We start from the raw sequence: 20695 nt of genomic DNA, 5'->3' as shown, positions 1-20695 counted from the left end.
AGCAGCGGCAATGAAATCATTGTCAGAACCAGAATTTTTTTTTTTGAAAATTTGACAGGACCTGGCTATGGCTAAATGTTTAAGTACACTAGTAACTCTCCTAGAGGATCAAGGTTCAGTTCCAAGTACCCATACAACAGTTACACAGCCTGGGCTATGTAGGTTTGTCTACAATTGTCTCTAATTGGTTCACTGAGTAATACATTAAAAATAAGAATTACAAAACCAAACCAACTAGCAAGACAGACACATCATATAGGTGACTATCCCTGTGGTCACAGTGCATAAAAAGGAAAGAAAAATTGTATTCTAGTATCCATTATTAGCACAGAATGGACCTAGATATTCAGAAGCTCGGGTGGTGACTTGGAGTCACTCTTAGATATGCAGGTGGGATGTATCTGGCTTTGGTTTCTCCCCAAACAAATAATTCAAATAATCGGGCTTACCTGTGGGGCCAGAAAGAATGAAAAGATGTTACTTGGTGACCCCCTCACTCTGCTTGTGTCTTTCGTTGCCTCTCGTTCTGGCCCAGCACCATCATTTCCTGTCAGTGATATGATTTCAGGTAATGTCAGTTCATCTTGATTGATTGGCTGTAACCTGCATTGGTGAAGTTACACTGGGAAGTAGGGTAGTGGTTTAGGGCCAAATACCTTGTATTCATTATCACTAAATTAGTAAATGTCTGTAATATTTCAAGTCTCTATTTCCTCCTCTGCATGAGGTGGATGCATCCTCAGGACATGTTGGGATGGGGTGACTTTCCTAGTACAGAGGAAGGGGCTGGCACAGACTCAGCAGTGACAGAACACATTGGGTAGGTATCATCCATTATCTTCTGACTTCCCAGGCCAGAGCTTTGTAAGCATTTCCCTCTGCACACTGCTTTCTTCCTGGCAGAACAAAGGAGCCAAAAGCATTAACTCTTTCATTAGCTACTGGCTCTTTGGGACCTAGTAGCTGCCTCATTTCAAATTCAGTCAGTGGCTCTTCAGGGCAGATCTTTAAGAGCAGAGTTCAGCATGCAGAGAAGAATCAGGAGAAGGGAAGTCCCAAGCCTTTAGAGGAAGTGCCATCTTGAGTTATTCTGGTGTCAGAGGTCCTCAAAAGATGTTTTGTTGTCTTTAAACTGTATCTATTTTTTAAAAATCAGTTAATCCCCAGGCTCTGGTTTTCTTGGACTTATAGACAAGTTTGTGTTCACTGTGTACATGTTGAGTGAGGAAGGGAAGAATTACTCTTTACAGAGAGGTGTACTGGAAGGGGTGTACTTAGAAGCCCTAGTCTCGAAGGTGGAAAGCCCACTAGAAGTTGACTAAGGGTTGAAAATGCTTGACACTTAACAAAGATGTGGTATAATTTTCTTGTTTTGCTTTCTTTCCATCTTTAGCGTTGTTGGTAAAGCAGCCAGAGTTGTCCACATCAACAGGTAACCGTTTCTTCATTCCTTAGTTGCCTTTCCTTTGTAGTGTCTGAGCCCAGATGCCAGCATGACTGGGGGAGATGCATCCCTGTTGAACACACTGTCTATTCCCACCCTCCTTCCAAGCTCACGCTGCCCATGCTGATGGCTGCTACTGGAAGGAGGACTGGGAATGCCTGGCCCATATGGAAAATCTGGGGCAAGAAAATACCGCAAGAAGCAAGAATAATTTGCAGGGAGTTGGTGTGGAAGCTGGCTCCTGTTGAGGCTCAGGGTGGCTTGCTGTCCCTACCCAGCTCTAGTTAGGAACTGACTTTGGCCACCTTCTGACCTTTTATTCTCTTCCGACATAACAACCTTTGAATATGGGCGTCGGCCTGCAATGACTGCCCTTCTTAATCCCTGCAATACCTTGACACAAGGGACACTGGATCCTGGTGTCTACTGGTATTATCTCTTAATCGGTGTATGTGCACAGTCACACACACACACACACACACACACACACACACACACACACACACACCAGCTAGCATAGCTTTTCATAAAAAATTTAAAATATAAAAATAAAAGAAACTTCATGATTACCAGAAACTAAGACTTACAACTTGCAGTAAGTGGTCCACAGGGAAAGTTCCTGGTCCAGAAGGCCATGAAATAATCATTTCTTTACCAAACACAGTCTTAAAAACACATGAAGTGGAATCAAGGACAAGAACTGAAGTGATTTGAAATGTAAGAAAGGGAAGTGGGTTTGCCGTCCTAGACTGGCAATGCACAACTCCCAGGAAATAGCTGCTATTTCTGGCAGGCTTTGGGAATGAACCCTCATGGGAATGTCTTGGGTTACCCGCCAAGGTCTGGATCTGAGGCTGGTGAACGGGACAAGAAGGTGCGAAGGCCGAGTGGAGGTGTACTATGCCAACGCCTGGGGGACTGTGTGTGACGACAACTGGTCCATAGAAGATGCCCACGTGGTCTGCAGACAGCTCGACTGTGGTCCAGCTTTATCTGCCCTGCCAGGCACCAGTTTTAGCCCTGGGTCAGGCAGCATTATCCTTGATGATGTCAACTGCACAGGAAGGGAGTCTTCCCTGGCACAGTGCCCTCACAGTGACTGGCTCACCCACAACTGCGGGCACCAGGAAGATGCTGGTGTCATTTGCGCAGGTGAGAGGAGGCCCATCCTAGACCAGCTGTAGAACTCCCCAAGCCAAGCCGGAATGCTGGTGCACCTCAGGCCTGCCTCCATGGGCAGGATATGGGCTTCTTTCCCAAACTGAAAACTGTCCTTGCCATACTTGGGGTGGCTGTTTTCAAACTGAAGGTCTGAAGCGATTGATTGGCCATAAAATAAAGAAAATGATAGTACTGGCCTCATAAAGTTGGCAGGCATTAACAAGACAACACACATACAACGCTTAGCCAAGTGTCTAAGAAACCATAAATAACACAGAAGTGCTAGCTGTTGTAATTTTTTTTTAACTAAGTTTCATTCTATCAGAGTCCTGTGCTGGGTTTTCAGGTAAGTGACATCCCAGAGCAAAGGGCACAGCCTTGGATGCTTAAGAAGGATTGCTCACTTCCTTCAATTATAATTAAACAGAGGCCATGCCCTTCCTGCCACTCAGCACTGTGGTTTCTAATAGCCATCTCCTGTTTCCCTTTTCTCTACAGATTCTGAAGCTGTCGGACATCCAGGTATCGATGAGTTCATGAACACTGTATTTCCTGCCCGGTGACTAGCACTTACCAAAAGGGTTTCCACACTGGGTCTCTCTTCTGAGTTTTTTGTTTGGTTGTTTGTTTTTGGTTTGGGTTTTTTTTTTGAAGATTCTCTGAAATCTAGACTGCTTGCTGTCCCCCAGTCCCTGGGGGCCTGCCATGCACCCAGAGGAAAGGTGTTTTGGGTGTTAACAGATTGGTGTGCCATCCCTTCTGCACATGAAAATATTTCAGCAGGAAGCCGTGATGCCAGCTTTTGACCCCAGATAAATGTTCATGCAACAGAGGCCTTGCAAGGTTAAGGGGGCAGGTGGTCCTAGAGGCTGGTGAACCTGGGGACAAGCGCTCCTACTCAATCTGCAGCCTGCACACGGGAATGGGGATGAAGCTGGCGACTGAGAGTGAGGCCCAGCTATCAGGCCACAGCTTCACGATACCAACATGAACTTCATGCCTCGTTCTTATGGAAAAGTAACACACACACAGGCCTGAGCCACTGCTGCATTTAAAACGGAAGCAATCTGATCAGTTACTCAGAGGGGTTGCTTAAAGGCAAACTCACTTATATGATTTAGATGGCACTTAAGGACATGAGCTTGCCTTTTATTTGCTTAGGATGTATTTATGGTGACTTTTCTTCCCATTCTTACCTGTACAGCTACTTCAGCTCCTGAGGAACATCCACACGGTTTCCATCCAATAGGTACTTCGCTATCCTTACAGTCTGGGACTCTTTGCTCTGTGGCTGTTTGTGCGTCACCGAAATGCAACACACAAGGCTGGGAAAACAGCTCAGTAGGTAGAGTACTGGCCATGCAGACACAAGGGTCTAGTTCATCTCCAGAACCCATGCATGGTGGCACATGCCACTTTGGGACAAGTGGAGACAGACAGCTTCCTGGGGATTGCTTGCCAACCAGTCAAGCCCAATCAGCCAGTTCCAGGTAAAAGTAAGAGGCTTTATATTCTCAAAAACACAAGGTAGAAGGAATCCAGAAGAAAATAAACCTGGCGTGACATCTAATCTAGCCTATACAGGTGCATGCAAGTGCACGTGCACGCACACACGCGTGCACATGTGCACACACACACACACACACCACGGGGGGGGATGGAGAGAGAGAGAGAGAGAGAGAGAGAGAGAGAGAGAGAGAGAGAGAGAGAGAGAGAACATTATTTCCATGGCTTATGAACCTGGCATTACATGGCAAAGAAGCTTATTAAAGCTTGTGACATGTCGCTAATCTTATTATGAGGGTCTTTTCAAGGAGAGAGCCAATTTACCTGCCCAGCTCAATTGTAGAATCTGATGTTCAAAGGCCAGACTCTAGTCAGCCCTTGAAAAGAGCCCTCCCCAGTTCTGAGGGTTCTGACTCTGAGAATCCACTTCATCACTTTCAGTTCAGAGGGTCTTTTTTTCTGGTAATTCCCCACCTGGCCTCAGGGATGCTGTATTTCCAATAGAGACCTTAGATTTTCTAGATTCAAGTAATGAGCAGCTAATTTTGTTGTAAATTGTGTCCTATCTGAGGAAGCCAGGTTAGAAATACAGTCTCAACTCTCAGCCTGCAGATGCGTTGTTTTTAGTTGTTCAAAAAGCAACTTTATAAGAAAGGGCCCCCAAAATAGTGAGCCCTGAGCAGGGTGCCCAAGGCCTGGCAACCCCAGCTGTAGAGAAACTAAGCCAAGAGGATTGTATGTTCAAAGCCTGCTGGGACTGAGGTCTAGCCAGCCTAGGAAAATTAGCGAGACTCCTACCTCAAAAGAAAAGGTAAAGTGGACTAGAGAAATTGCTCCATGGGAGCATGGTATTTTTTTTTTTACCTCAATGCTAGCCTGTGACCTCTATTCCCATAACAAAGGTGCCCAGAGGGTAATCCAGCATAGATAGAAACACATGAAATTTCCAGGGAAGAAAGTGGTCATATGTGTTCCTTTGTGTATGTATATAGGTTTTCACACAGGCATAGCCATTCATAGACAGGCGCTGCTACCCCAACAGCAGGCTGCACACCAGGCTAGGACACTCTAGTTTGATGCTGTTCCCTCTGAGCACAGAAGGACCCTCAGCTGACTTGGCCCTTGGCTCCTGCAGATCTGAAGCTGGTGAGACTGGTCAACGGGAGAAGCCAGTGTGAGGGCCGCGTAGAAGTCTACTTCAATGGCACCTGGGGGTCTGTGTGTGATGATCTTTGGGGCGTACAGGCTGCCCAAGTGGTATGTCAACAGTTGGGCTGTGGGGGGGCCCTGGCAGCCCCCAGGAGCAGCCTGTTTGGCGATGGCTCTGGCCCCATCTTCCTAGACGACGTGAGGTGCCTGGGGACAGAGACCAACCTAGGGTACTGCCGCCACCTCGGCCTGTCTGTGCACAACTGTGATCACCATGAGGATGCAGGAGCCATCTGTTCAGGTACCCAATCTCTGCTGGACTTCACTTTTCAACCAAGCAACAAACTAGGGAGAGCCACACAGAAGGATATTGGGGCCCTGCTGGGGTGAACTTGTCCTGGCATTAACACCAAGGGTCCCGTGCCTCTCAAGTGTCCTTGGGACTCCAATAACCAACAGCATTGGTCACCCAGGTGTCAAGAAATGAGAACCCATTGTCCATTGTCACAGCCTGTTCTCCGGGCATTACACACACACGTCTTGTAATCAATAATAAACCTGGAAGCCAGGCTGATGCCCTGCCATAGGACTGTTTTTAACTCCTGGGAATGGTCCTTCTATGTGCAACAACCTCACAAGTCCTCTGATGAGACTTTAGGCAGCTTGACTCTCCTCGTGGCTGATTTCCACGAGTGTCTGGACTTTCTGGCCACAGGACACAAGTTTATGTAACCACTCAAAAAAACTTGACCAAAACCTCTGTAACCTTGTTTCATTATTAATTATATTACTGCCAGGCCTCATTACTTCCTGGGACAACTCATTCTTTACCCCCTAGAGGGCCAGGCAGAGGTGAGGTGAGGAGATGGTAGCAAGATGGAGCTGAGGAGAGGCTGTCTCCTCCACTCTACCAGTTTGCCGGCTGTCTTGTTTTGTTTATATCCGAAGAGTTAATTTTATGGTGCCGGGGGATTAAAAACTCTCATTTCCTATTTTGTGGCCACAGATGCCCTTAGTGTCACTTGCCTGTAGGGTCGAAAGATGTTCTCAATGAGGATTATTAAGTCAGGTGAGGGAAACCTGGCCCAGGGTCATTGTTGGCATGGACTGGCTCCTAACAAAGACCAGATCACATGTGTGCCCCATCACATGAACATGACGAGGATTCCCACCCACTTGACTTGTGGTATTTATCAGATGAACCTCCTCCACTGATGGGAATGCTTCTCGTTGTCTCTTTCAGCTGGTGGTGTTGCCTCAGATTTGGCAGAAGTGGCTCCCATAGTTGGTAATACTCTCATTGCTTCTCTTACGACTTCCTGGTTAACCCAAACCTCCCCAAGGTTATAGCCTTGACTCTCAGTGGCTGCCTAGAGCTCAGCTTCCCTGGGATTGCAATGGAGAAAACTGAACTGGAGGAGAGGCTATTCATATGGACTGGTACTGCCTTTCTTCCCTTAGCTTGTCGGATGATTTTAACTTTGAAATTGCACCAAGGAACAAGAAAAGAAAAAACAAACAAACTTGATTTTGAAATATTTAAACCCAAAACCTATGGAAATCGTGGTTTGGTTTCAAGGATATGATTATCATTGTAATAAGACATTTTTAGTCCAGAGATAAGAAATCAGAGAAGTTACTGCATTTAGAATAGTTAATTCAGGGTAGTCCTGTAGGGCCTAGGGGCAGGAGGTCAGAGTTCCTACAGAGCTGCGATTTAGAGGGACTGTGTTTAGAACTAAAGAGAAGCCCACCTGATGACCAGGACACTCCAGGACTAACCTCTGAGTCTCCCCCAGGTCAGCTGATGATCAGGTTGGTGGATGGAAAGAACCGGTGTGAAGGGAGAGTGGAAGTCCTTCACAACGGCACATGGGGCACTGTTTGTGATGACCTTTGGGGAATCGAGGATGCCCATGTGGTATGCCGGCAGCTGAACTGTGGGAAGGGTCTCAGCGCCCTTGGGAATGGCCACTTTGGAGAGGGCGTGGGGAGCATCTTCCTGGATGACGTGCAGTGCCAGGGCAGTGAGACCTCGCTAGGCCAGTGTCAACACCAAGGCTTGTCTGTCCACAACTGTGGCCACCATGAGGACGCCAGTGTCATCTGCTCAGGTACCTGTTGCTGGCTTTGTCCGTGATTCTTGGTGGTGGTCCTGGAAATTAATGTGGGGACATTTGGATCCTGTTGGGGTCTGCTAATCTTGCCTAAGGCTCTGAATCTAAGGCTTTCTGGGACAGTGGGAGTCCACCTGATCATACCTGCCCTCCCTTGCTGAACCCTGCTTGATTCAACACCCACGAGCTACCCGTAAGCCTGCAGACTGTCCTGTCTTTGAGGACTCTCCACGTGCTCTGTCCACTAACCACTACAGTGATGCATTTTCCTTGTGTTGTCTGCTCTGAGCTCTGGGGCTGACTTTCAGTGCTGGTCTTGAGAATTCTCTTTTTAAATTTATTTTTTTTAAAGAAACCAAACTATCTTTATTCATTTTACACACCAATCTCAGTTCCCACTCCCCTCTCTTCCCATCCCCTCCACTTCCACCTCCTTCCCACCCATTCTCCCATCCACTCCTCAGAAAGGGTAAGGCACATTCCTTTGGAGAAGGGCCAAGGCACTCCCTGCTATATCCAGGCTGAGCAAGGTATCTATTCAAAAAGAATTAGGTTCCAAAAAAGCCAGTACAACTCCAGGCAGACAGCGAAGGAAACAGCATAGGTCCAAACTAGTTCCTCTGAATGTGGGTGACAGTTGTATGGCTGGGGCAGACTGAGCGGCCACTGGCACCAGGATTTATCCCTACTGCTTGTACTGGCTTTTTTTGGGGGAGGGGGGTCTTGAGAATTCTACGAACACAGTTCAGTTTCTCTTGCTTGGTTTAAACTGTTTCCTTTCGGCCTCTCATTTGGGATGGTTTCCTGCTGTTTCTTCTTTCTTTGTTTAATTCAACAAGGTTTATGCATTACGATTTCTTTCGCTCCATCTCAACAGAAAGTAAAATAGAGAGAAAAATGGGATGAAATGAAAACAACCATGGCCAAGCATCTCTTAGATAGCATGAGACTAGGATAGGAGAGTTGAAGTCATTCGTCTGTCTATTTGATATACATTTCTCTTAGATTTCATTTATCCTTTGACAATTTCAGTCAATGTATCCTCAGCATATCCATCCCCAGTGTCTTCATCCTACTTTCCCTGGCTCCCTCGATCCCACCCACCATGTCCCCTCCGTCCTTTCATGTCCTTTCCTTTTTGCTTTCTTTTTTCTGTAATCCCCTGAGTCCAGTTGATGCTGCCGGCTGGTGTATTGACTGAGCTTGCTGGCTTTGCATTGTGCAGACAATCATAACTGCAGTGAGTCATGAGGGCAGCGGCCATAACCTGCCCAGAAGACATGACAGCCCCACCCTCCAGCTCTTACATTCTTTCTGCCCCCTCTTCCTCACTGTCCCCTGAACCTTGAGGGGTTGGTATAGATGTCCAGTTTAAAGCCAAGTACTTAATAATCACTTATTCTCAGCACCTTGACCAGTTAAGAGTCTTTATGCTGGCTGCTTGTTTAATACACACTCTATGAACCAGGCAGAGTTTTCTAGGTACCGAGGATGTGGTTACAGAACAAAAAAGCATCCATTCCTGTGTCTCAGAAGGAGAGCTGAAATCACTTATGCAGTTAACTATAATATAATATAAACAAATTTGAATAAAGATCGAATCTAGGATGATAACATACTTTATATTTGTGAAGACTTTTTTCTTCCAGTGTTCAGACAACTCAACATTGTGTTACAATCATAGTTTGGTATAAATGAGAAGTCAGCCTTACCAATTTAAGGGTGGAATGAGGAAGGCACCTAGTTATTTGCCACTATGAAAACCACATCCTCTTCATTGCACCGTAGAGGTGGCCTTCCTGACCTATCCCAGGGGAACAACCTGTGCCGCGGCCAATGAACATTTCTAACTTCCTGCCTTCACACATCTCTATTTTTATTTCAACCTTAGCAAAAAACAATCAACACAAAAATGAAAACAAAGGAAAGCAACAGCTAACTCTGTCTTTGATTTAGTTCCACATTCCAGAAGCTGTTTGTATCTCATGTGTCAACTTTTTAAGTAAAAATGATCTCCTAATTTCTGAATGCTTTTCCATTTCAGCATCAGCCACAGAGATGACAACTTCACCTGGTAAGATCTCTGTTTTCACTGTTTTCTCAAAGTGTGTAGATTGCCTTACCTGGTTAAGGTTTTGATTTGTATAACATATGCCTCATGGATTTTAATGTGCACAAAGCTTGGGATTCTGTTAAAAATGCAGATTTTCATTCAAGAGTCTGCATTTCTTTTTCTTCTTTTTGTTTTATGTGCATGAATGTCTCACCTGCGTGAATGTATGAGCACATGTTTGTGCCTGGTGGTGGTTGAAGTCACAAGAGACCATCAGAGAGTTACAGATGTTTGTGAGCCAAGCATGTAGGTGCTGGGAACCAAACCTCTTCAAACTCAGTAAGTGCTCTTAGCAACTGAACCACCTCTTCAGTCCCAGGAGTCTGTGTTTCTAAAAGAAGCCACTGTGTTTCTAAAAGAAGCTGATCCACAGGGTAGACCTTTCCCATGCAGAGGTTGAAGTTGGGAGATTCAGGACTCTTCCAGGGTCACACACTCCGTTACACAGACACTAGGAACCAGGTCTCTTAGCTCCAGCTACTGTTCATTTCCTCTAACTTTCTGAAACAGAAGAGGAGAATCCAAGAAGAACAAAGTAGAGCGTAGTGTATCAGGACACATTGTGTACAGGGCCATTTACTTTTATAAATAATTTTGATTGGCGAGGATGACACTTAATTACAAATTTCCTACCCTGCTTGTTTCAACAGTTCCTACGTCAAGCCCAGCGGCAGCTTTAGTCCTTGCAACTGGTAAGCTTTCTGCTCATTTTCCCACTCCCTCTATATCAGAGATGATAGGATGTTGAAATTCCACCAAGCTAGTACAGTCTTACTCCTGGCTCCCCACAGTCACTTGGCTGAACTAATATCCCAAGTAAAAGACAAGATCCCAGAAGTAGACCCAGAGGGCCTCTGCAGCCAGGTCAAGACCAAGTTCAAGTTCAAGTCAAGTGCTTGCATACATCAGGGGCCATTCCACAGGGCCTCTCTCACAGCCTGCCAATGTGTTGTTGCTTTTTTGCCATCCTACCGACTGTACAGTAGGGAGAAAAGTAGGTTGGACATGGGGGGTATAAGGACTGGGAGGGTTAGCCCCAGATTGGCAATGGCAGGGGTGCTCGTAGATGCTACGACAGTCATATGGAACAAAAGTGCCCTCTTACCCAATATCCTTTGAGATGCCTCTGTACTGTATCCGAATACAAACAGTGATATTCTTCCCCACGAGTGGATCATGCAAGTAGCAGTTTCATCTCAGGAAAGATTTAATTTATACTAGCACAGGCTGTGTGCTTTGAATCTGGATGTGCAAACCCTTATTCAGAAGGACATGAAATAACGACCCTCAGAACAGCCTTCCCGACAGCATAGGCAGACTGCAGGAAAGGTGGGATGAGCAATGAGAACTTCTCACCAGGTGACTAATGCTCCCCCTTGGGTTTTGTATCAGGCATCACTCCCACTTCAGCAGAAGTAGCTCACCTGTCATCACCTGACAGTCGCCTCTGCCCACCACACTGCACAGGTAGGACGGCAGAGTGTTGGCCATGACTGGGGTCAAATGAGCACACAGCTTGAGAGCGGTTGTCATTGTCTGAGCAGACTGTCTCATTGAACCAGACCCAGCACTGGGAATATGGGGAAGGGAGGATTAGGAGAGACAGGGGAGCTCCTTGGCCACACACATCACACACTCACACATACCACACACACAAATCACACATACCACACCATAGACTCCATACACATGCATCACACACATACATCACATACACCGCACACACATCATATATACCACACACAGACCACATACACTATTCACACAACACACAACAGATACACACACACCACACACGTCACAAACACACCACACACACATCACACACACCACCACATTACAGCACATGCACATCACATATACACATACACAATTGTCATTGCTGTAATTTTACAACGCCCTATGAAATGCTTGATCTTAAGACCATAAGATGGGCCTCTTTCTGAGGACTCAAATCCTAATGTAGTTTTTGTTAATGCTCTCTCCAGCATTAGCCTGGTGCTGGCACACAGGAACTGGCTGTCAAGATAACTTAATTAAATAAATAAAAGACAGGTGTCAGTGTTTTGTTTTCTTGGTCTTCAACAGGATTTTACCACTTACCTTTTCTTCTTTACAGGCCCTTTGGCAACCGCTCCAGTTACAGCCAGTCCAGTTGGTAATTTGAATGTTCTTTTTGGTTCTGATAGAGTTGTAGACAAACAACTATTGACATCACTGAGTCTCCTTGACATCCATCCAGTGTCAATGGGGCATCCAGTATCCATTATGCTGTTTAATCTAGAAGATGGGCTGCTCATTCATTGTGTAGTATTAGACAGAGAACCTGTTCAATGATCATACTGACAATAACATAAAGATCATGAAAGGACATTCATTCCATATGTGTATGCATGCAAGCATATGCATACTCATGTGTATACAAAAGCCTCAGTGTGTTTGTGTAAAGGCACATATGTGTACATTATTTGTGCATGTGTGTATAGATCACAGAATAATCAAAGATGTCTTTCTTCGAAATACCAACCATTTCCTTACAGACAGGATCTCCTCTTTGCCTGGAGTTCACCAATGAGACTAGACTAGATAGACTAGACTATCTCTGGCCCCAGAGATCCTCCTGTCTTTGCCGCCCCAGTACTGGACTTATAAGTGCAGACCAGCATGCCTGGGATTTTGTGTGGGTTCTAGGAATCAAATTCCAGTTCTTATGCTCTCAGAGCAAATGTGTTGCCTACTGAGTCATTTTCCCAGCCCAGACACTCTGGCTACAATCTCCTGCTCACTGGGTTTACATACAGACATGTCTTTAACCTTGACAGAAGAGGTGACCTTCCCTGATAATGTTTTCTGTTTGCCATGCTTTTTTTTTCCATGTAAAATGTTTCCCCTTTTCTATTAAGCAAATGAACTAAGCTTGCCTCTTCCTCTTTGTCTGCAGACACATCTTTGACCTCAGCAGAATCAAGCCCTCCAAATGGTAAAGTCTCCTGTTGTGTTGTTTCATATCTGACTTGTTGTACTTAAAAGATGACCCTTCTTAGTGATCGTATCAGCCAAGAAGAAAAGACAGAGCCAGCATTGCCCTGCTCATTTTAAAGCACTGTTTCCTGCCTTTCTACACAGATGCATCTCCAGTCTCAGCAGGAGAGGAGACACCCACCGGTAATACTTTCAGCTTTTATTTCTAAAGTTAAATATGCTAGGTGCTTTTCATCCTTCTCTTTGAAGGGTGCTTGTAAGTAAGCGTCTTCTTGTCTTTGTTTACTGACACTCCTTCAGTGTCATCAGAAGCAGCCTCTCCAACTGGTAATGTCTTCCAGTGTTGCTTAGCCAAGGAGATGAGCTTGTTTTTGAAGGAGTTTACTAGCATGTTTATAGCATATACATACATATATATATATATATATATGTTTATAGCATGCTATAAACATGCTAGTAAACTATAAAATAATATATATATATATTACATTTAAAAAGTAAATTATATCTTTTTTATATTTACCCCACTACCCTTTCTGGTACCCACACTCCACTGATCTCCCCCTCCCCCTCTAACTTCACGTGGTTTTTCTGTGTGTGTGTGTGTGTGTGAACTAGTAACTCTGAATTGGGATACTTACAGGAGCATAGAGAGTGGTTATTTGCAGGAACAGTGACCAGACCACTGAGGAAAACATCTCTCCCGCCCCTAGCCATCAGTTACTTAGAGAGGAGAAGGTCCTCATAAGTGTCCACTCCCCATGGCAGAATAATAGTGCATTATTATTCTGACCTGGTGCAGGTCTTGGGTCAGGTAGTCATGCTTGCTGAAGTTGCAGTGGAGCCATAGGCACACCATGCCCAGAAGGCGGCATGCCGAATCACTGTGAGCCTCCTCTGGCACTCGTATTCTGTTTGGGTTTTCAAGTTTTCCATTTATTCCTCATATTCAGTATGAGTCTTCATAACTAACCATAAACTTAATGAAACCCAAGGTCAACCCAATTCCTCTTCAACAATGTTCCCTGATCTTGGAGGGAATGACACAGCCCCACTTAGGGCTGAGCATTTAAGTCCTTGGTTGCTAGCACTTTGAGCAGTTATGAATCTCTGCAGTCACCACCACCCACTGCAAAAAGAAACTTCCCTGACCGAAGAAGAAACCAACTCCAATGTATGGGCATAAACACAATAATTTAGATGTCAACTTGGCAGCCATATCAATTCCATGTAGCAAGACAGCAGCAGTAGCTCTCCCACTAGATCTATCATGTCCTCTATCATGGGCTTTTGAACAGGTTTGCAGCACTAGACTCCCGGGGAGCAACCTCAAATCCCGGCAGAAAAGATTTGGTTACACCCACGACAGTCATGCCACTCCTACACCAAGGGTGCATCTTACCTGGCAAATCAGTAGTGTCAGATGCAGAATTCACAGTGGAGTAAGACTGTTCATGACAGTGCTTCCCCAACACCCTGAATAAGACCATCCAAGCTTGTGACACTTGGCCAGTGTGAAGAAAGCCTACAGTTCAGTTCCACATTGATTTCTGTATACCCAGAAAGCAATGTCCATGGTGTCTTCAGCAATAGAGGTGGACTCCTCATTTATCATGTCATATTTAGAAATTAATCTACTTAATGATAATATTGGCTACAAAGCAAGGATCCATGAAAAGACACTCATTTTAAAGCATCCTGTCTCTGGGTTTGTACACAGATGCATCTTCATCTTCCGAAGAAGAGGAAACATCCTCAGGTAATGTCTTTGGCCTGTCACATTTCTTTAATACAGTAGCCAGAGATTTTTTTCTTTCTGTTTGGTATTTGACCCTGGATATGTTTCCACTACTTTTCATTCATATATGTGTCTTCAAGATCAGCAAAAGTGACTTCCTCAACTGGTAAAGTCTCCTGTGGGGCTATTTAACTAATGGGATAATATTCTTATTTGTCATGTATTTAGAAAATGAGCCTACTTTAGGATCGCACTGACTACAAAGTAAAGGTCAATGAAAGTCACTCGTTTCTTCCGAGTATGTGTGAACTACTCACATGTGAAGGTACATGTGTATGCATAGGCGCTCTTGTATGTGAAGACTAGAGCAGGACCTTGTATGTCATACTTAAGAATATCATCCACTTCCTTTAAGACAGGATCTTTCTTTAGCCTGGAGCTCACTAACTAGACCGAATGACTGGCCAGTCAGCCTTATGGGTTTCCCGTCTCTGCCTCCCCAGCACTGAGAGTACAAGTGCTCACCAGTGCTCCCAGCGTTTTTAGGTAACTCCTGGGCATTGAGCTCAGGTTCTCCAGCTGAGGCATCTCTCCAGTCCCAGACATTAATTTTAAAGCCTCATTTTTTTTTCTGGGTTTATACACAGATGCTTCTTCATCATCGGGAGTGACTTCCTTGACCTCCTCTGGTAAGGCTTTCCACTTGCCCTATTTTTAATTTAAATAAAATGAGAGCTTTTCTTCCTCCTAATCGGTAAATGATCTGGCTGTGCTTTTTCTTGTCTTTGTCTATAGACATTTCTTCAACCTCAGCGGAAACAAGCGCTTCAAATGGTAAAGGCCCACATGGTGCTGCTTAACTAATGAGATGAGTTTCTTATTTACCATGTTGTCTTTAGACAGTGAAGCTACTGAATGGTCGGTCACACCGACCACAAAGTAAAGGGAGTGAAGACAGCCCACGTATTGTGTACTCATGTTAGATCATCTTGTTCTCTGTGCTTACACACAGATGAATCTTCAGCCTCCACGGACGATGCCTCCTCTGGTAATGGTTTGTTTGTTTGTTTGACTGTCAAAGTTCTTATTACACACAGTCAGAGGTTCTCCTTTTTCTGTTTGTTCATTTCCTCTTCTCTTTGACCACAGATACATCTTTAACCTCAGCAGACGTAGCGAGTGGAGAGCCAACTGGTAAAGTCCTTCACTGTGCTGTTGTATTTTAATTAATGAAACATGGGTTTTGTCCTTGAAAATCTTTATTATCATGTATTAATTATGCATACAAGGCTTAACTGTGGTATTTTCATACACTGTATACTATATTATCCCTCATTATTCTCTTCCCTCCCCTCACACTCTCTAATCTTTGTTTCTCTCCCTAGTTTGGCCATACTCTATGCTCAGATCTTCATTTCATGAACTCGTCAGTTTAACTAGTCAGGTTTTTAGGAGAGCCCAGGAGGGAGTTATTTGCAAGATCATTGGCAACTTACCAAGGGCTGCACCCCTGAAAATGTCTCCTTCTCCCAGCAACCATTCAGGGCTTATGTATACTCAGGCAGGGGTGAGGTCTCAGGAGCGCCTCCCTCCTCTACAAAGGGATGAGGAGAAGCCCAATCAAGTGCAGATACTCACAGCTGCAGAGAATTCAAGAGCCCAGCATTCATCTTCTCAACACTCCAGTTTCCTCAACAACACTCCATGCTCTCCTCACACTCCATGCTCTCCTCACGCTCCACACTTTCCTCAACAACACTCCACGCTCTCCTCATGCTCCACGCTTTCCTCAACAACACTCCACGCTCTCCTCACGCTCCATGCTCTACTCACGCTTCACGCTCTACTCACGCTCCACACTTTCCTCAACAACACTCCACGCTCTCTTCATGCTCCACACTCTCCTCACACTCCACGCTCTCCTCACGCTCCACACTTTCCTCAACAACACTCCACGCTCTCCTCACGCCCCACGCTCTCCTTACGCCTCACGCTCTCCTCATGCTTCATGCTCTCCTCACGCTCCACGCTTTCCTCAACAACACTTCACACTCTCCTCATGCTCCACACTTTCCTCAACAACACTCCACACTCTCCTCACACTCCACGCGTCACGCTCTCCTCACACTCCACACTCTCCTCACGCTCCATGCTTTCCTCACACTCATTTTCTTCTTGCCACGCTCTCACCATGGTGTTTCCTGACACTTGGAAGGAGTGATACAGATGCCCCGTTCAATGGTGACTGACTGTTAGAACTTTGGACAGTTATGAGTCTGTGCAGTAGCCACTAACCACAGGAAGTAGCTTTTCAGATCAAAGCTAACAGCTATGCCAATCCAGGGGTATAAATGTAAACATTTCAAAGAAAAATTGATACACACACCACGTTCACTAACAATACAACAGAAATGGCTTCAGCACTAATAATTTTCACATCTCCCGGTTAGGTTTACAGTACCAGACACAAATCTCACTTCCTATGTGGACAACCTTGAGTTCAACCAGAAAGAAGTTGGTTACCCCCATACCAGTTATACCACTCTTGTGCTAGCAGGCGCATCTTTCCTGGAAGGTCAACACTGTAGCTTGCAGGGCTCACAGCTGAGAAATGTTGCTGATGACAATTCTTCCCCAGAAATCTACATAGTGTCTTCTGACACTGTGAAAGCTAGCCAGCAGTGAGAAAACTGGCAGCTAAGTTCCAGCTTTATTTCTGCATGTCCTACAAGCAAAGTGTGTGGTGTTTTCAGCAACAGAGATGGTTTTCCTATTTGTCATGCTAGATTTAAAAGATGCACCTTGTTAAAGACCATAATGACCACAAAATAAATATCAATGAAAGCCACTCATTTTAAAGCATTTTGTTCTCTGGATTTATACACAGATGTATCTTCAGCCTCAGCAGAAGATAACTCCTCTGGTAATGTTTTCTGACTGTCAATTTTCTTATTAAGCAGTCAGAGATTTTCCTCTTTCTATTTGGCAAAGGAATCCAGGTATATCTCCTCCTTTCCACCTACAGCTAGTTCTTCAAACTCAGCAGATGCAAGCGCTTCAACTGATTAGTCCCCCATTGTAATGGTTTACTAATTAGGGAGTTTTCTCATTTGCTACGTTGTGTTTAGAAAATAAGCCTACTATTGATCACATTGACCACAAAGCAATGACTAAGGGATGCTTGTGTGTGTGCGCACGCATGAGTGTACGCCTGTGTGCATGTGTGCATGTGTTCATGTGCTTACATGAATGTACTCATGTGTTGCTCAGATGCTCTTGCACCTGAGTGCACACATATGTGGAGGCTGGAGTACAATATTGAGTATCAAAAGCACAGTTTATCCTTTGAGATGGGTCTCTCATTGATCTCAGAGTCACAGTTTTCAAGGCAAGTGTTGCACCTACGAAGACATCTTCTCATACCACGACACTAAGATTACAACTCCCTATTTTCTGGCTTTCTACACAGATGCATCTTCAGGCTCCGCAGAAGATACCTCCTCTGGTAATGTTCTCTGTCTGTCGTGTTTTTACGTTAATCAAATGACAGCCTTTTCTCTTCCTATTTGGTAAATTATTTAAATATTTATATCTCTTTGTCTGCAGACACTTCTTCAGCCTCATCAGAATCCAGATCTCCAACTGGTAATGTCCCCAATATTCTGTATAACTAAATGAAATGAATTTCTTATCATTCATGCTGTAATTAGAACATGAGCCTACTAATAACCATATTGACCACAAAACAAAGCCCAGTGGAAGAAAACTCATCTTTCACATGCTCATGGATGTTTGTGTGGAGACTGTGAGCACCGTTCTGCATGTGTGTGTGAGGCTGGAAGATGACCTCAGATGTCATCCTTGGGAACATTTGTTCACCTCCTTCGAGGCAGGGTCTCTCTTGGAGCTCACTATTAGGCTAGAGCAACTGAGCACCCAACTTTGGGGATCCCCCTTGCTCTGTGTCCACTATGCTGGGAAGACAGTGCACACAACTTCTCCCAGCATTTTTATGTGGGTGCTCTGGATTGATCTCAAGTAGCATGTTTGTAAGGTAAGCACTTTGCCCACTTGAGTCATGCCCCCAGTCCAATATACTAATTTTAAAGCAGTCTATTTCTGGATTTATATATAGATGCATCTTCATCGGCAGAAGATTCTTCCTCTGGTAATGTTTCTGCCTGTCGTATATCTTAAATACAGTCAAAGATTTTTTGTTTCCTGTTTGGCAAAGGACCTAGTCATGTCACTTCTTTCTCTGTCTGTAGGCACTGCTTCAACCTCAGCAGACTCAAGTTCTCCAAATGGTAAAGTACTCCAATGCATTGTTTAGGCAGTGAAGAAATTTCTTATTTGCTATGGTATATTTAGACAGAAAATTTATTTAATGACCACATTAACTACAAAGTAAAGATGATAAAAAAACAAACCCCAGTATAATTTTATTCATTTCAAAACGTCCTGTTCTCTGACTTTCTATACAGATGCATCTACAGTCTCCACAGAAGATACCTCCTCTGGTAATATTTTCTGTTTGTCACGATTTTGCTTAAAACAAATGACAACCTTTTCTCTTCCTATTTAGTAAATTTTCTAAATATTTATTTTCCTTTGTCTGTAGACACTTCTTCAGCCTCATCAGAATCCAGCTCTCCAACTGGTAATGTTCTCAATATTCTGTTTAACTAAATGAAATGAATTTCTTATCATTCATGCTGTAATTAGAACATGAGCCTACTAATAACCATATTGACCACAAAACAAAGCCCAGTGGAAGAAAACTCATCTTTCACATGCTCATGGATGTTTGTATGGAGACTGTGAGCACCGTTCTGCATGTGTGTGTGAGGCTCGAAGATGACCTCAGATGTCATCCTTGGGAACATTTGTTCACCTCCTTTGAGGCAGGGTCTCTCTTGGAGCTCACTATTAGGCTAGAGCAACTGAGCACCCAACTTTGGGGATCCCCCTTGCTCTGTGTCCACTATGCTGGGAAGACAGTGCACACGACTTCTCCCAGCATTTTTATGTGGGTGCTCTGGATTGATCTCAAGTAGCATGTTTGTAAGGTAAGCACTTTGCCCACTTGAGCCATGCCCCCAGTCCAATATACTAATTTTAAAGCAGTCTATTTCTGGATTTATATATAGATGCATCTTCATCGGCAGAAGATTCTTCCTCTGGTAATGTTTCTGCCTGTCGTATATCTTAAATACAGTCAAAGATTTTATGTTTCCTGTTTGGCAAAGGACCTAGTCATGTCACTTCTTTCTCTGTCTGTAGGCACTGCTTCAACCTCAGCAGACTCAAGTTCTCCAAATGGTAAAGTACTCCAATGCATTGTTTAGGCAGTGAAGAAATTTCTTATTTGCTATGGTATATTTAGACAGAAAATTTATTTAATGACCACATTAACTACAAAGTAAAGATGATAAAAAAACAAACCCCAGTATAATTTTATTCATTTCAAAACGTCCTGTTCTCTGACTTTCTATACAGATGCATCTACAGTCTCCACAGAAGATACCTCCTCTGGTAATATTTTCTGTTTGTCACGATTTTGCTTAAAACAAATGACAACCTTTTCTCTTCCTATTTGGTAAATTTTCTAAATATTTATTTTCCTTTGTCTGTAGACACTTCTTCAGCCTCATCAGAATCCAGCTCTCCAACTGGTAATGTCCTCAATATTCTGTTTAACTAAATGAAATGGATTTCTTATCAGCCACAGCAGTGGTCTCCTCTAGTGATCTTTTCAAGCCCTCACAGCTCTTAAATGAAACACGATCCTAGTTTTTCCTCTTTCTTTTTGGAAAGTGATCACACATACATTTCCTCTTCTCTTTGCTCATAGATATGTCTTCAGCGTCAGCAGAAGGGAAGAGTGGAGAGGCAACTGGTAAAAATCCTTCACAGTGTTTTCTTGACAATGAAAAGCTTTTTAAAAAAATCTTAACTATGTGTATTGGGTATGCATATGTTTATATACATGGGAGTGTTTGTGCCCATGGACATCAGAGACTTGGGATCCAACTGGAGCTAGAGTTGCAGACAGCTGTGAGCCACTAATATGAGGGCTGGGACATGAACTTGAGTCCCCTGGAAGAACAGTACGCAATCTTAACCCATAAAGCGATCTTTCCAGCTCAGTCTTTATAATAACATTTAATTATATATAACACTGAATTCCATTATGATTTTTTTATGTGTGTACATAGCATATTTAATGATACTCACACCCAGTGTTCCGTCCGGTCCTCCTCACACTCCTCCTAACCCTGTTCCCCTTCCCAGCAATGACCTCTTCTACTTTGCTGCCTTTTCACTCTATGCACCAATGAGTTGATTTGGGCTACTGGAGAAGCAGAGCTGAGGGTTATTTCTGAAAGTATTGGCAACTTAGCAGTGGCTGTGCCGCTCAAGTAAACGTCTCTCCTCCCATAACAATCAGATTTTGTATGGACCCCTAAGGAGTGGCAGGCCTT

At 44.2% G+C, this 20695-nt stretch overlaps 1 protein-coding gene across 1 annotated transcript in view; it reads left to right on the top strand.

The window, feature by feature from the left end:
- LOC125413694 (scavenger receptor cysteine-rich domain-containing protein DMBT1) overlaps nucleotides 1-20695 on the top strand; it is a 104791-nt gene that overhangs the window by 63095 nt on the left and 21001 nt on the right. The window contains exons 29-58 of the mRNA XM_087908694.1: nucleotides 1394-1432; nucleotides 2285-2596; nucleotides 3104-3127; nucleotides 3810-3854; nucleotides 5247-5646; nucleotides 6099-6112; nucleotides 7060-7374; nucleotides 9422-9484; nucleotides 10138-10182; nucleotides 10883-10957; nucleotides 11610-11648; nucleotides 12432-12470; nucleotides 12617-12655; nucleotides 14193-14231; nucleotides 14858-14899; nucleotides 15006-15044; nucleotides 15223-15258; nucleotides 15360-15404; nucleotides 17098-17133; nucleotides 17680-17715; nucleotides 17817-17855; nucleotides 18346-18378; nucleotides 18479-18517; nucleotides 18695-18730; nucleotides 18832-18870; nucleotides 19361-19393; nucleotides 19494-19532; nucleotides 19710-19745; nucleotides 19847-19885; nucleotides 20065-20109. Of these exons, the coding sequence (XP_087764820.1) occupies nucleotides 1394-1432; nucleotides 2285-2596; nucleotides 3104-3127; nucleotides 3810-3854; nucleotides 5247-5646; nucleotides 6099-6112; nucleotides 7060-7374; nucleotides 9422-9484; nucleotides 10138-10182; nucleotides 10883-10957; nucleotides 11610-11648; nucleotides 12432-12470; nucleotides 12617-12655; nucleotides 14193-14231; nucleotides 14858-14899; nucleotides 15006-15044; nucleotides 15223-15258; nucleotides 15360-15404; nucleotides 17098-17133; nucleotides 17680-17715; nucleotides 17817-17855; nucleotides 18346-18378; nucleotides 18479-18517; nucleotides 18695-18730; nucleotides 18832-18870; nucleotides 19361-19393; nucleotides 19494-19532; nucleotides 19710-19745; nucleotides 19847-19885; nucleotides 20065-20109 (2100 nt within the window). The remainder of the gene's footprint in view (nucleotides 1-1393; nucleotides 1433-2284; nucleotides 2597-3103; nucleotides 3128-3809; nucleotides 3855-5246; nucleotides 5647-6098; nucleotides 6113-7059; nucleotides 7375-9421; nucleotides 9485-10137; nucleotides 10183-10882; nucleotides 10958-11609; nucleotides 11649-12431; nucleotides 12471-12616; nucleotides 12656-14192; nucleotides 14232-14857; nucleotides 14900-15005; nucleotides 15045-15222; nucleotides 15259-15359; nucleotides 15405-17097; nucleotides 17134-17679; nucleotides 17716-17816; nucleotides 17856-18345; nucleotides 18379-18478; nucleotides 18518-18694; nucleotides 18731-18831; nucleotides 18871-19360; nucleotides 19394-19493; nucleotides 19533-19709; nucleotides 19746-19846; nucleotides 19886-20064; nucleotides 20110-20695) is intronic.

This window comes from Myodes glareolus, chromosome 7 (assembly GCF_982192425.1).
Source record: "Myodes glareolus chromosome 7, mMyoGla1.1, whole genome shotgun sequence".
In the NCBI taxonomy this organism is placed as follows: domain Eukaryota; kingdom Metazoa; phylum Chordata; class Mammalia; order Rodentia; family Cricetidae; genus Myodes; species Myodes glareolus.
Note: the sequence above shows the minus strand (reverse complement) of the source record. Positions and strands in the feature narration are given on the sequence as shown.